The sequence below is a fragment of the Schistocerca americana genome, chromosome 8, assembly GCF_021461395.2.
Source record: "Schistocerca americana isolate TAMUIC-IGC-003095 chromosome 8, iqSchAmer2.1, whole genome shotgun sequence".
NCBI lineage: Eukaryota > Metazoa > Arthropoda > Insecta > Orthoptera > Acrididae > Schistocerca > Schistocerca americana.
In genome coordinates, this window is record NC_060126.1 from 103,338,646 (window position 1) to 103,354,312 (window position 15,667).

Here is a 15,667-nt window from a genome sequence, read left to right on the forward strand (position 1 = left end):
ACACGAATTCTTTACAGACGAATGGAAAAACTGGTAGAAGCGGACCTCGGCGAAGATCAGTTTGGATTCTGTAGAAATGTTGGAACATGTGAGGCAATACTAACCTTACGACTTATCTTAGAAGAAAGATTAAGAAAAGGCTAACCTACGTTTCTAGCATTTGTAGACTTAGAGAAAGCTTTTGACAACGTTAACTGGAATACTCTCTTTCAAATTCTGAAGGTGGCAGGGGTAAAATACAGGGAGCGAAAGGCTATTTACAATTTGTACAGAAACCAGATGGCAGTTATAAGAGTCAAGGGGCATGAAAGGGAAGCATCGATTGGGAAGGGAGTGAGACAGGGTTGTAGCCTGTCCCCGATGTTATTCAATCTGTATATTGAGCAGGCAGTAAAGGAAACAAAAGAAAAATTCGGAGTAGGTATTAAAGTCCATGGAGAAGAAATAAAAACTTTGAGGTTTGCCGATGACATTGTAATTCTGTCAGAGACGGCAAAGGACTTGTAAGAACAGTTGAACGGAATGGACAGTGTCTTGAAAGGAGGATATAAGATGAACATCAACAAAAGCAAAACAAGGATAATGGAATGTAGTCGAATTAAGTCGGGTGATGCTGAGGGAATTAGATTAGGAAATGAGACATTTAAAGTAGTAAAGAAGTTTTGCTATTTGGGGAGCAAAATAACTGATGATGGTCGAAGTAGAGAGGATATAAAATGTAACCTGGCAATGGCAAGGAAATCGTTTCTGAAGAAGAGAAATTTGTTAACATCGAGTATAGACTTAAGTGTCAGGAAGTCGTTTCTGAAAGTATTTGTATGGAGTGTAGCCATGTATGGAAGTGAAACATGGACGATAACCAGTTTGGACAAGAAGAGAATAGAAGCTTTCGAAATGTGGTGCTACAGAAGAATGCTGAAGATAAGGTGGGTAGATCACGTAACTAATGAGGAGGTATTGAATAGGATTGGGGAGAAGAGAAGTTTGTGGCACAACTTGACAAGAAGAAGGGATCGGTTGGTAGGACATGTTTTGAGGCATCAAGGGATCACAAATTTAGCATTGGAGGGCAGCGTGGAAGGTAAAAATTGTAGAGGGAGACCAAGAGATGAGTACACTAAGCAGATTCAGAAGGATGTAGGTTGCAGTAGGTACTGGGAGATGAAGAAGCTTGCACAGGATAGAGTAGCATGCAGAGCTGCATCAAACCAGTCTCAGGACTGAAGACCACAACAACAACATCATTTACGTGTTAGCAGGTGAGCTATTTATCATGTACCTACTTGTAACAATTTGTTTTAGTCCAAAAGTGACAACTGAAATTTTTGAGAAAAATAAAATTACATATCTGCAATTCCTGAAACTAAGTTGGACAAAGAGTCTGGAATGGCAGTCTCAGAAGTGCAAATATTCTAAAAGGATAAGGCACTGGGCTCATAATTGGGAGCAACAGTGTTCAAACCCTCCTTTAGACTTTATGATTTATGTTTTTTTAGACCACCTAAGTTGAATGTCAGGAATGGTTACTTAACCCTTTTGTGGCTACGGGCATACATGCATGGCCTGCAAGTAGAGCGCCCAGATGGTTACTGGCGTATATGTACGCCTGGTAGATAGAACAAGCAGATGGCTACGGGCATTCATATATGCCGAGCAGGTGGGTGGGCCTGACGGCTAAGGACACTCTTGTATGCCTGGGTGTGGGAGCAGATAATAGAATGGCAATTTGCTGTTGTCCAATGTTCAGAACTGCTGCCAACACTATCTTTTCTGTTCTTCTTCATAATATCACAAAGTGCTACAGTTTTCACTTGCTCCTGGTTGCTTTCTGCTTATGAGTTGCTCTAATAGGTACAATTTGATTTTCTGACCTACGCAAGACAAATGACACCAGCACATATAATCTGAAGGGGATGAATCATTCTAATGAACTGACATGTAAGATATTACAAAGTCCGAACAGTGCAGCAGATACGCGCAGTTTCTCGGCAGCACTCATGGCCACATGGTCAAGTAAATGTAGTCTGATTTCCTAATTTACATAGCACACATGATACAAATATATGTAATGTGAAAGGGCATGAATTCTCCCATAAAACTGCCACATCGTAAATTGCAAAAAACAAACAGCGCACCAAACTAATTGCAGTTTCTCAGTGGTACTCACTGCGTCGTGGAACAGAAGACATATAGGGTTGTGGCTGTCATCGCTAGGAACTGACCACTTTAAAACTATTTATCTTGAAACATAGGTATCCAGAATAAACTTGTATCAGAAAGCTTGGATTAGTTTTGAAGTTCTCTTTCACAGTTATCAGGAACTGCAGCCATTGTGGCAGCACAATGTCATAAGATCTTGTAAAGGGTATTATTGAAGAGTAGTTCTGTGCACACTGGAACGTCCAATTAGCTGACAGTGGCCATAGCCTGCAGCAGACATTTTCTTGTGGCAGGCTGCTGGTAGCGAGGTACGCCATAGGTTCATCCCTTTAGCTGGCCAGGCAGGCAGGACGCTTGGCCCTAGCAGATGTGAAAGAGCTAAAGGAGACAAAGGCTGATTTCTTTCACTGGCCGTTGTCTAATCCAATATTTTACTTGTTTTCTGTTTGCACTGTTATCACTAGGATATTAAAAACTAATTCCTTCTTTTTGTAAGTTATAAAATCCCAATTTTATTGAGTATGCCATCAGTAATTTTCTTTGGAGAAAATGTGTCAGTTTTACAGTTGTACTTTTTAGGTAATTACCATAATAAGTATAAAACATGATACACAGTCACCACTTTTGCTGCCTTTTGACCTGTGAATTTTTTTCTGAACCACTTAAAGGTCTGACGAACATATACATGTATCTTTCCATGTGCAATAAACAACTGATATAGTGGCTGAACTTCCTGAACCAGAATTAGACCAAATTAGTAGTTTTTCATATAAATTCCTTATTCAGTAATCTTGAAGCCTTATGTAGAATAAACATTACTCTTTGTTTATCATCACAGTAATGTTATATCTCAGATTCATTATAAATAATGGAAACTATTCTTTACATACCTAGTATAATAGGCTATGTTATATTAGTACAGAATGTTATTACTAGGTAATATTTTATACTTCTTGGAAATTGTGGTCCTTACCTTTCCTAATCTCTTAGTGTAACCGATGTATGCAGGAAATAACATTTCTGGCACAAACGACATTCACAGGCAGCAAAGGCCGTCGTGAACTGTTGCTGGTGCTGGAAGGTGAACTGTATTTGGTTCCATTCCCCGTTCTGAAGCCAGCCACAGAGGGGCCATGTGAATACTTGTGCGAGAGGTTCAGCCTGCTTGTAGTGCCATCACTCTCATCACTCCGTGCGTCCCAGCGGTCCTCCAGGGCACTCACAGCCAGCAAGGCCAGTCCGGCTGGTTCAACAGTCACTGCTGCACCTGGTGAGAGAGAAGAGTGACATTTGCCCAAAGACACACTGAGGAAATGCTACTAATTTCACAAAAATAAGTAAAGACAACTACTCAGTTGCAGATGACTGATTTGCGGCACTTAGAAATGCCTTTGCATTTTGCTTTGGGGCTACTGATCTTTTTCTGGTGTAATTCCACACAGAACTGTGAAGATACCTAAATGTGCACCTCTGCAGCCAACGTAAAACTGACTGTTGTCTTTCCTTATTTTTGTTCATTGTTTCCATTGTAGAATTTCTGTTATTGTAATACTTTGTTTTTATGTATTTACTTTCACTATAGAAACCTAGTTTCCACTTCAAAGTTGTTAAATTCATAAAATTTATAATCTGCGTTTCAAACAGTTTTCAGCCCAGTCAGGTTAACTGTTTAGTGTGTATTTTTCAGTGGAACAAAGATATTTTGTATAACAGAAAAGGTTCAGTTGTCTTGGTGTAAAGTAGTAAGGGCCCTTTTCGTTTTCAAATTATTGGGCACTTTCATAAGGATACTTTTCCACCAACACTGAACATAAGCACATGATCTTATCACCCTTCAAAGATAAAAGATTTATGTTTTGACATTGTAATTTGATTACATGTATATTTTTGTGAGAGACATGCAAATTGTTATTACTGGAGTTCATAGTAGAATAACTGATTACTGATAGCTGCAGTATGCTTGAATATCTGCGAAGAGATGGTATAGTTGCATTTTGTGGTGCATGTAGATACGATTTTCTTCTTTGATACCAATCTGAAGGTTATATAAAATTACCCACAACAGAGACTGCATCTTTCATCAAACAAAAAGTCACTGTTAAAGAACAAATTTAAGTGTGAATGCTCAGCTGATGAAATACAGAGGAGCCCACAAAAATCAGTGTGAAGGTTCAGTCAGTGAATTGGCCCCTTAGGGCCCATGCACCTAAGTACAGCATGTGGTGCTAGGATACATTCAATCTTGCTTCCTGTCACATGGCCAGCATAGAGAAGAGGTTTGTGGGGCCAGCTGATAGTCACAAGTAGTGTGGCAGCCCTTGCATGTCAGTTTAAGAAACCTGGTTGCCCATGTAACTCAGTTGTAATGGAGACTGAATAAGTGTCAAATTGGACACAGGATAGAAAAATGTGGAAAAGGAAATGGAAGAAAGGTTGTGTCCAAGCACTAACAATGAAAAGTCATCATGCAAAAGCACTTGGGATGGAAAAGCACTAAGTGATAGTAGATGGGCTGCAAGGTGGTCATGCAAATGCATGTAGCAGAAGGAAATCATCGTGTGGAACCGCATGGGAGGGAAAAATGTTGAGCACAAGCACTTGGGAAGGAAATTGATGATGCAAAAGCAGTGGTAAGATAATGTTGTGCGAAAGCACTGAGGGGGAGTGTGTTGAGCAGAAGCACATGGGGTAAAATATTGTTGAGTAGAACCACATTGGACCAAAACTTGTTATGCAGTAACACTCGAGATAAACATTGGGTGTGTGGGAACACTTGGGAGAAATTAGGACATTGGGTGCTTAAATTAGGCATAGATAGGGAAATTGTATGACATGTCCATGGATGAGGCACCAAAAGGAGCAAAAATTGGGGATTGTGGAGTAGGAAGGGGCTGGGAAAGAAGGCACAATGAAGGATGTGTTTGGAAATGGGTTGAGGAAAGACCACATGATAGGGTCAAAGTATATGAAGAAATTGATACTACACCCAGAGTTGGAAACGGCAGCAGTGTAAGCCTGTGGTGGCAGACTTTGGTGGGGCTATGGGGACAGCTTCCGGAAGAGTCTGCTGTTTCGGTGATGCTGTCCACAGGGCACTACATTGTGCAAGAAGCAGGAGGCATTGTCAGTGGTGGCCGGATGTGATCAGCCCAGGTGGCACCCAGGGTACGTCAACTAGTTACCTCAGAGTCGTGAAGATACTAGCCCCCAATGCAGGTGCTGTGCCCAGAACCAGAAACTGTAGGAAAGTCAGGGAGGGAGCAACCTTGAGGGCAACTCCAACATCGTGGAGATATACATCAGGAAGTCCAGAAGGCACTGTTACATCTGCCAGTATTCACTCAGTAAAGAGCAGATAGGAGGTTGCTCCACTGCATTAGACATGCTGTAGCAGGTTTAAGATAAACTATCTCAAAATATCAGGATCCAAATGTATCAGGCTCAAACACTGAAGACTGGTGACAAAAGCTTGTGTCCAACAAAAGATCTGAAGTCACACAAATGAGAAGAGGCACACACAGAAACATCCACTGTATGTGAAGGAAGTCCGTGCAGAGTGAAGTTTCACAAAGACCACATCACCAACTGTTATGGGAGAAGAAACCGAAAGGTGGTGCAAGAACTACAAAACAACCAAAGGAGATGAAAGCACACACAAAACACTGTCTACCTGGGCTAGAAGCACACATGTAAGCACTGATTTGGAAGAAAAGCAAACAAATCACCGAACAGAAAAGGGTCCAGATAAAAAATGAACACGAAATTTATTTGAAGTAAGAGAACACAATGTTCCTTCTTGAAAGCAAGTCTTAAAACAACCACAAACAAAATAGTCTTGTGGTTCAAATGCAAAACATTGCTTCAGACAGAAGGCCTGGTAATGCAGAAAGAAAGAGTTTTGTCTTAAAGTTCTTAGCCCACCTTCATCTTCATCTACATCTACATGGATAGTCTGCAAATCACATTTATGTGTCTGGCAGAGGGTTCATCGAACTACCTTCACAATTCTCTATTATTCCAATCTTGTATAGCGCGTGGAATGAATGAACACCTATATCTTTCCGTACAAGCTCTGATTTCCCTAATTTTATCGTGGTGATCATTCCTCCCTATGTAGGTCAGTGTCATCAAAATATTTTCGAATTCAGAGGAGAAAGTTTGTGATTGGAATTTTGTGAAAAGATTCCGTCGCAACGAAAAACACCTTTCTTTTAATGATGTCCAGCCCAAATCCTGTATAATTTCTGTGACACTCTCTCCCATATTTCGCGATAATACAAAACGTGCTGCCTTTCTATGAACTTTTTCGATGTACTCCGTCAGTCCTATCTGGTAAGGATCCCACACTACGCAGCAGTATTCTAAAAGAGGACAGACAAGCGTAGTGTAGGCAGTCTCCTAAGTAGGTCTGTTACATTTTCTATGTGTCCTGCCAATAAAATGCAGTCTTTGGTTAACCTTCCCTACAACACTTTCTATGTGTTCCTTCCAATTTAAGTTGTTCATAATTGTAATACCTAGGTATTTAGTTAAATTTATGGCTTTTAGATTAGACTGATTTATCATGTAACCAAAGTTTAACATGTTCCTTTCAGCACTCATGCGGATGACCTCACATTTTTCGTTATTTAGGGTCAACTGCCACTTTTCACATTATTCACATATCTTTTCTAAATTGTTTTGCAGTTTGTTTTGATCTTCTGATGCCTTGTGCAGAATCAAAATCTGAGTTTTAAAATATAGATCCCAGTCCACTTCCATATAGATACAAAGTCCAAAAGGAACTAGATTGAATCACAAGTTCACTATGACACAGTTTCCAAGTTGTGAAGCCAAAGTAAAGGCAAAACTACACATATTACAAGTCCACAAATTAGTAAGTCTGGCAAAGACACTTTTTAACAACAAACACAGAAAATTACAAGTCTACAGATTTGTCACAACATTGGGGTGATGTCTTCTTCAGCAAGGCCACGTTGCAGGTTCTGAGACACAAAGGTAGGCTCAGATAGCAATGATGGCACAGCAGTGGCTCTGGAGTGTGTTCTTAATTGAAGAAATGTGTAAGCATTTGGCACCTGATCCAGGAAGCCCACCAGAATAAACTAGCCTCTCAGGACGTGTGACAGCTGAAGAACAACTCTCAATGCCAATGTGGTATGTAATGTGGTTTGCACGCAGAGTAGACATTAGCCTACTGCAGTCAACATTTTCAGTTACTAATGTCAGTAGTGAGAAAGATTATGTGGAACTATTCAGACAATTTGCACTCTTTATTCCCTATTAGTTAATAATGTGCTGTTCTGTGAGACATAAAATGAAATATAGAATACATAAAACTATAGAGACAAGAGACAAGCAAGACAGTACACATTTCTTTAATCCTTAGGTCCTAGCATTTTTTTCTCTCTAATCTTGCTACAGCTTTACACGGCATGATTTCTTTTCTGTGAAAGAATCTATTACCTCATCAAAGTTCGTAAAATGCTGTGCTACATGAAAAATCGTAATGCTGCCGACTAATACTGAAAAAACTGTTAATACAGTTAGTACCCAAGACTGGTGTGATTTCTCCATCTGATTACATCTATTTTGTCACTGTCTGCTAGATGAAACTAAATAGGCCTGTCTAATATTGCAGCAATTGTAACACACACCAAATAAATGAAACTGTTTTGGCACAAATGGTCATTTTTATTGCATGACAGAATGTAATTCATGAAGTACCAGTATGAAATGCCTATTAGGCCTACTAAAAGCAAAAAGCCTTATGTTAGGAATAGTTTCACATTTCATTCATATACTCCAGTTTCTCAAGCATGAGATCGGAAAGAAGTAATAGTAGTACAAAATTTTTGTATAAATTTGGAATTGTCATATTCTTCCATAATTTGTGTGGTGTCCCAATTTCTTCTCTTTCCTCATCCTAACAAACAATATTGTCATCACTAATTCTGTAACTATTCCTGCCAGTGACAAGACTCATTCTCTAGTTGACTTCACTAAGCCTGCCACAATCACCGGTTTAGTTATCCTGTGTTTATTCCCCGGTTAGGAGTTATTACGCGTTCATACAATGTATTCCCTGTGCTACTCCCGGCTGCTAGCCAGGGACTGTACAACTGGCCATTACTAGTGTAGCGATCTGGCCAAAACTTTTCTGTCAAAATTTCACCTTCTTGGATACACCGAGAAGATAATACATAATTTTTTTTATCTGTTATTCCTGTGTGTCTTTTATTTCCACTCTGGTAGTCTAAATCTATGGATTTCACTAGTAATTATAACAAAGTTGATAATTTGAAAACAGTCAACCCCATAACAAACAGTGTTTGGCATTCACCCATTCGGCTTTATTCTGCTCAGATCATATAGCCCCATCCTCTTCTGTCTACAGGAAAGTTTATTTCTAGATGTGATTGGGATTCCTCTTGCAGAGACATCACGTACACTATGCACGCATTGAAAAATCAACTTATGTTTATTCAGAAATCAACTTAGAATGTGTTCAAAAATGTTAAACAATCTATAGGGGTGCATTTCAAAATTATATGAATAATCAATAGACCAACATGCGCAGGATGCTAGACACTCCAGAATAAACTTGGCGCCCCCCCCCCCCCCCCCTGTCCTGAAATTGCCAGGGCAGACACCCCAGTTGCACTCCCCCACCCCCCACTCGCCAGCTCCTAGATCCAAGTCTGTTCAGCATGCATGAGTCTGGCAGCTTGGGCACACCAGCAGAATTTTTCCAGGTAGCACTGGCTGCTCGCTGCTATTGCTTATACAGCTAACAACCACACTTCTGTATCCAGAAGCGGGAGAAGGTACTACTCATGCACGACTCAACTGCGCATACGGATGAGCCTGCTCGCAACAGCTCGAACAATCTAATATAAACATGAGGCCCACGAGAAAGACAGGCCGCTGCACGTACGTCACAAGGATAGGCCTGAGCTCGTGCGCTCGCTCACTCAACTCAGCAGACTAAATGCATTTCTAAACCTCCTAACTCGTGGTTAGGTGTTTATGTACTAACGAGAATTACATCTTGATATGATGCTTCATGCGGCTGATAATCATAACGGCACAATTTTAATTTTATTGTACCACAGTACAGCCGTAACAAATTATTAGTAGGCCTCTGGTCTTCCGATTGTTGGAGGGCTAATAAACAGTAAGACTTCATAATGGTGGATTCTAGTAAAAGTTGCAATTCTTGTTTGTACGTTAGTTACGAGTTAAGAGGTGTTGAAACACAGTGTGTCTGCTCAGCTGAGTGAGCGAGAGAACTCAGGCCTACTTTCGTGATGTACGCACCATGGCCTCTCTTTCTCGTGGCACTCGATGTAAACATTTGTGACGTCACGCTCATCGGAGGCAATTTGTTGTTATGAAGCATTGCATAGTCTTCCTAAAGCGTTTGACACATTTTGCTGTTGGCTTGTATCAGTACTGTGTTTTGTTGTTGTATGTAGCGCATTTCCTTTGCAACTGAAGTTTTATTTTCATTTTTTCCTCTCATTCATGTGTTATTGCTGGAGTATTATTCTGCAGTAGCGGGATACAGTAATATCCTCTGTTAGAGTATCAGTTCTTACCAACCAAAATTACAAAAATTTAACTGCAAACTAAAACAATGAAAAATTCCTGGAATTCTAAAAAATCCCAGGTTTTTCCAGGTTTTCTCCTGGATGAAAAAACTCCCTGGTTTTTCTCGGATCTCCCAGTTGTCCCGGGTCGTATGCCCCTTGTTTATTCTTGATTTGTTCTCCTCGGTGTCGATGTAATGGCTGCTCGAGACCAAAAATTGGGCCCTTATACATCCTCACAATAATAGGTCCTGGAACTACACATTGTTCGAAGTTTAATTTACAGAAATTAAAATTAAAACTTAACTCATTAAAGTAACTGAAAACATCGAAAAATTGGTTCTTTTTAACAGTTTCTTCTACTACAAGGATCAAGCCAAATTATTTGTTTAAATCATGAAATTAACATGTATAGTTATGCAAACAATGCTTTTGACAAAACTGTTAATTACTTTGGAATTAATTAATGGCTAGTTTTGCTAACATGTTTCTGACTAGAGCCAAATAGATACTTCAAGCATTTACTAGCATTTCATGTACCAAATGTTTATAATTAGTACAGAATTTATATTTGTTTATAAGTCAACAATAGAACTTAAGTTACGAAACAATTATGGATTTCTCCCTATAACAAAACATACTAACTAGGAATAGTTGACATAAATTAGAAAATCAATTATATCCATAAAACTAAGCACAAAATAAGATCTGGTGTTACATTCTTTAAAACTGAGGGCCTGCCTTTCTCTTTTATGAAAATACCGATTACACTCACATATGTTAATGGTAATAAGTTAAAATTGAAAAAACGAATTTAAGTAGGCAGATGGCAAAACAAGAGGGGAAGTAAAAATATCCCAGCTTGCTTCATCACATCACCCCCTCGTTGGATTGACCAGACAGATATTGCAAATAGCTAACTGGGAAAGTCAGTGACCACAAGTGACCCCAGAAATGGAGTTTAAAATCCACACACAGAAAATTTTACATACGAAATCTTATCAAAAGCTACAGTACATATATTTGTTTAAATTTATACGTATATGAACTGGCCATATGAAAATCCCCATACAAAGTATTTACATACAGTGTATTGTCCATTTGCACAAAATATCCACAAGTTATACTTTTAACAAAAATTAAGGCATGTTCATCATAAGTGATGTCCTTTTTGGGTAAGTGAAGATTACATTTATAGATACATATCATTTGATACAAGTCCTGTCTTGCTTCAAATAATAAATCCTCCTGGGTTGCAATAGACAGAAAATTTCACTTTCTCAATGTTTAGTATTTTTCACAAGCAGTTTCACACTTTTAATGAGCTTTTTTACATTTTCTCACAAAGTTGTCCACACCTCAACAGGTCCAAGTGGTAGTTATTAAGGAAATGCACTGCTGTCGGTTCCCTTGGAGGTGGTTCTCCTCCAACACAGTACATGAAACAATTAGAAAAAATGCCCTATTTTAGTACACTTACTTTTACTTCTGACTTAAGTATAGGAAAAAAATTGTTCAACACAATGGCAAATAGTAGTCATTACATCATAAATAAATACATTACATAGTCCTCTTAACATCACAATAATTATTATTAAAATTGACTATATTATGAAAGGGGTGGACTAGAAAAAATTTTAAATCAAGTACACATTACACTACAATACATTACTCTAATTCATAACTGTCCAAAACTGGTTAAACTTGAAAGATTTTGGTCTCTCTTCCATTTGCAAAATAGCAAAAACTCAAGATGTGCAGTAGCATAGATTTATTAATCATTACATTATGAAAAAAGAATAGAGTCAGTATCAAATAACTTAATTACCACTCAAATCAAAATTACGGGGACGGAAGTAGTACCAAATCATTGCCCCATTTCTCTACTCAACTCTGAGCACTACTCTCATGCCACCAGAAAATTAAATCCTCACAAAATCACACCAAATGTTTGACCTCTCAGAACTACTCACATCAGTCTAGCATCACTGTTACCAGTTAATCAGCAAAATTATTGTTCTTCGTGCCAGTATTACTACTTTAAGCTCATAATTCCTCAGAACACAAATAGAAGTTTTCAGATAACCTATAGATCCAATAATACAGCATTATATGACTTGTAACCCATTAAAAGAGTGCTCTTTTGGTTAAACACTCATTCCCAACTGCAGTGTCATGAATTACACAATATAAACAGTACCCAATGTTGCCTAATTTGCAATTAGATCATCATTACAGTTGCACTTCATTTGTTTGTATACATTTCTCTTTTTCATTACTCAAGCATGTCGGTCAGCTCCATTATTTTACTTACATTTCTTACCTTGTTAGCTAGAGGAGTGCATTCTCAAAAAATATCCCTACTGCAGAGACAGGCTCCGTAACCATTAAGACCGTAACATTATTAATTGTTTTATTATTTTGTTATTGTATCATTATCTAATAAATAAACACCTGCTCTGCTTATCAAATGCAAAATTGACTCTACTGAAAAACACTCCACAGTAACAGATCCTTATGCTAAGGCAAACTTAACTTTCTTTACCGATCAGACAAAATTATCACTCAGAAAAACTATTATTTCACTGTATTCCATCAAATTGCTTGAGATTCTGGTCTGAAGGGAAATATACATACAAATCTTACTTATTCTTTCCACACACATTACAATGTTTAAAGTTGTAATTCCTTAATGTTAGAAGAGGCTGTACCATGACACACTTCTACAGGTAGATAGTTATTTCTATGTACTGATTGCACCGAACACAAAGACTTCTATTATACCACAATTAATATTAAGATCTCATATTTAAGATGGTTTTTGCTGCATATTGCCTCTGCTGCTGCACCAATGAGCTGATTACTTCAGATGTTAATCATCCTCCACACATGTTGACACCTTTCATTTTCTGTTTACCTTACCACCTTGTTTGGCCGAAATTCTTTAATCATGGAACCACTTTATTTTCTCCCATCTGCTTATGATTAAATTATTTATCACTAACACAACATAATATATATAAATAATATTGGAGAAACCTTTTCTAAAATATTCTTATAGTAAAGTATCCTACTACGCAAAATTACATGAAAGTCGAAGATAGTGTTTCTGATTTACATATAAACTACAAATAGTATAGGAGAAGAGTGTGACTGCCTCAGGAAATGTGCAAAATGACTCAGACAGCTGGGGTAAGCATTATCGCCACATAAATTTTTGTTTACAACAGAATATAGCTGGCTTTTTCCTTCTTCTTGGCTGGCTCATTATCTTTATCATCAGAAAAGTCTTCAACATTACAGAGTAGACCTTCTTTGTCTACTTTGTCGTCTGTAATAAGCATCTTTTGTCCTAACATTTTGATGGTAGACAGATAAAGTTTTTTCTCCTATCACCACTGCATCTGCAGAAATTGTTCCCAATTATTCTGTGTCAATAAGATCCACTTCTTGAAGAAGACCATCACAGTACGCAGACAGAACTTTTAACTGATGTTTTGCAATTGCATTAAACATTGAATTGGGAGTCACCTCCATTTTTGCAGTAAAAATGTAAATTTTATGATTTTTTTAAAAATTGCAAATACACTTTCTTGCTACATTATCAAGGTCTCCCCACTATGCAAGTTAGCTGCCAAACCGGGCCAGTCTCTGTGTCTGCAGGACGAAGCATTCAGGTGCAAAGCAGTTTTGGGTTCCTTACCCAATTACAGGTATAAGGGGTCTCATAAATCATTAAAAGTTTACATTTTCAGGAAAACTTTTGCTCATTTATGTATCTGTCGTAATGGACTACTATAAGTGTACAAAGTTTGAAGTAAATCCGTGATCTGAATGTTGTGGCCTCCTCTTGTCAGCTGTAAAGAAACTGTCGATTCCCTCATATTTTCTAGCAGTTACTTTTATCTCGTTTGATTTTAAGTTTCCAGCAGCTTTTTCTGGATGAGTTCTCATATGCCACTGTGTTACAGGTATGGACCAGACACAGCAGAGCACCAACATGTCAGCACTGGTGGTGGGAAATCCAAGACTTCCTGGCTCAGTCACTGAGCAGTGGGGTTGGAGTGACATTCCGTATGCTGAGCAGGAAGCTGCCATGGTGGCGGAGATGTTACAGGCAAAGGCTTTGGTTGGGGCACAGGTATACTCTTGATTTCTAGCAAACTTTTAGTTTAACAGCATTAGTAATAATTTTCAGAAATGACAAATATGCACTATGTGACACTTTTATTTTTGCTGTAAAATATTATAAAAGGAATTTTGTTTAATCTCAGTTCCTGAGTGACTCAAACCATTATATAGGATAGCTATGCAGAGAGATGATACTGGTGTCTTACTGTTTGTGGCTAACAGACTGTTTGTCAGTGCCCTGTGTTATGTTAAGAATCTCTCTACAGTCTCTCGTGGGATGAGGACAGATAGCACTGTAGGTGGTAAGCTGTCTGCCATGTGGAGGCCTTAAACATAATGGACACTCTTTGTGTTATACAGGAAGAGCAGTCTGTGTGCTAGCAATAGCCTTCACATAATCCCACCCTGTCCCCCATCTCTTTATCATCCCCTCTATAGAAATATAACTACCCTCTATTGAGGCCCCATTAGTCACCTGTGCTACACAGATAATTTAAGACACTTGATACAGGAGCTGCTGAGAAAGGTACAAGTGGGCAATGACACACACAGGAGTATTATTTTATCTTGCCATATACTATTATTTGTTTGTTGACAAGTGATTTTTTTCTTTTAAATGGGATTTTGCTTTAAACATAACATGAAACAAAGTCTGGATACTTTTTAAGTAAATACACACAATTATTTTTCAATATTTTTTATCACAGTTAATAGAGCACATTTTCAACATAATTTTGTATTGTATAGTTATATTTTGTGTGTGTGTTGCATTAACTTGCAGTGAGTCTCATTGGTTCATCGGCTGTAAGTGTGTTGTATGTGTTTCAGAGTTATTAGTACTGTTGAGCAGGGTGTACACATGTTTTCAATTGAATATTTGTGAATTTTTACAGCAAGAAACAAGAATTATCAATACCTTTGTTTAATGATGCTAATACAGAGACAATATCTCCACACATGGAGCTTTTTCAGTGTACAGTCTCTATGCCAAATAAAGATGAAATTAATTAATTATTTTACAGGCTAGCAAGGAAGCAGTATTAAGACAGATTGGTGAAGCTGAATGTGTACATCTGGCTACGCATGTGTCCTGGAAGTTGTCAGCTATTGTACTCTCTCCAGGAGATGTGGTTGACTCACAACAGCCAAAGAGGTACTTTGCCACTGCAGGATCTGATCCTGGACATGAGCAGGGAGATGAAGAGGGATCAGAGGTATTGACTAGTTTACTACTTTTACAGAAGTCATCTCTAGCCACTTAATATTGCAGGAGTCTAATTCACAATTATAAAAAGGTGTTATTGACTGTTTGTTAGTTATGCTTTATGTGAAAATTGTTGCTCATTTTGGATAAAAGAAATGTTACATTTAAGTGGAAGTCGATGATTTATGACACTTAGTTCTTTCACAGGAAAATGTCAAAAATGCATTGTTAGAACCTTTACAATATCAATAATATTTATTTGTGTACTCTAGAGATCACTGGTTGTGCATGCCTTGGATGATTTTGTTATTATATAGATCATATATTCTATTTATCAAACATAAATAAGTAGCCAGCTTATAATGTTACTTCACTTTTTCTTTTAGAAACTAATAATCTCAATGGAACATGAAAGCAACTCATGAATGTTGTGACATACAAAAGTGCAAGCAAATATAAATTATATATTGGCCTGTACAATGACACCTTTCCAGATAATTTCAAAAATTCTTGTTATCACCTTGTGTCCATTAATATTGTAGTTGTGATCCAGGTTCCCTCCAGACATTTTGATTTAAAC

At 38.0% G+C, this 15,667-nt stretch overlaps 1 protein-coding gene across 1 annotated transcript in view; it reads left to right on the top strand.

Annotated features, from left to right (window-relative positions):
- LOC124545596 (tetratricopeptide repeat protein 28) overlaps positions 1 to 15,667 on the top strand; it is a 232,198-nt gene that overhangs the window by 186,169 nt on the left and 30,362 nt on the right. The window contains exons 21-23 of the mRNA XM_047124544.1: positions 3,203 to 3,430; positions 13,724 to 13,893; positions 14,906 to 15,097. Of these exons, the coding sequence (XP_046980500.1) occupies positions 3,203 to 3,430; positions 13,724 to 13,893; positions 14,906 to 15,097 (590 nt within the window). The remainder of the gene's footprint in view (positions 1 to 3,202; positions 3,431 to 13,723; positions 13,894 to 14,905; positions 15,098 to 15,667) is intronic.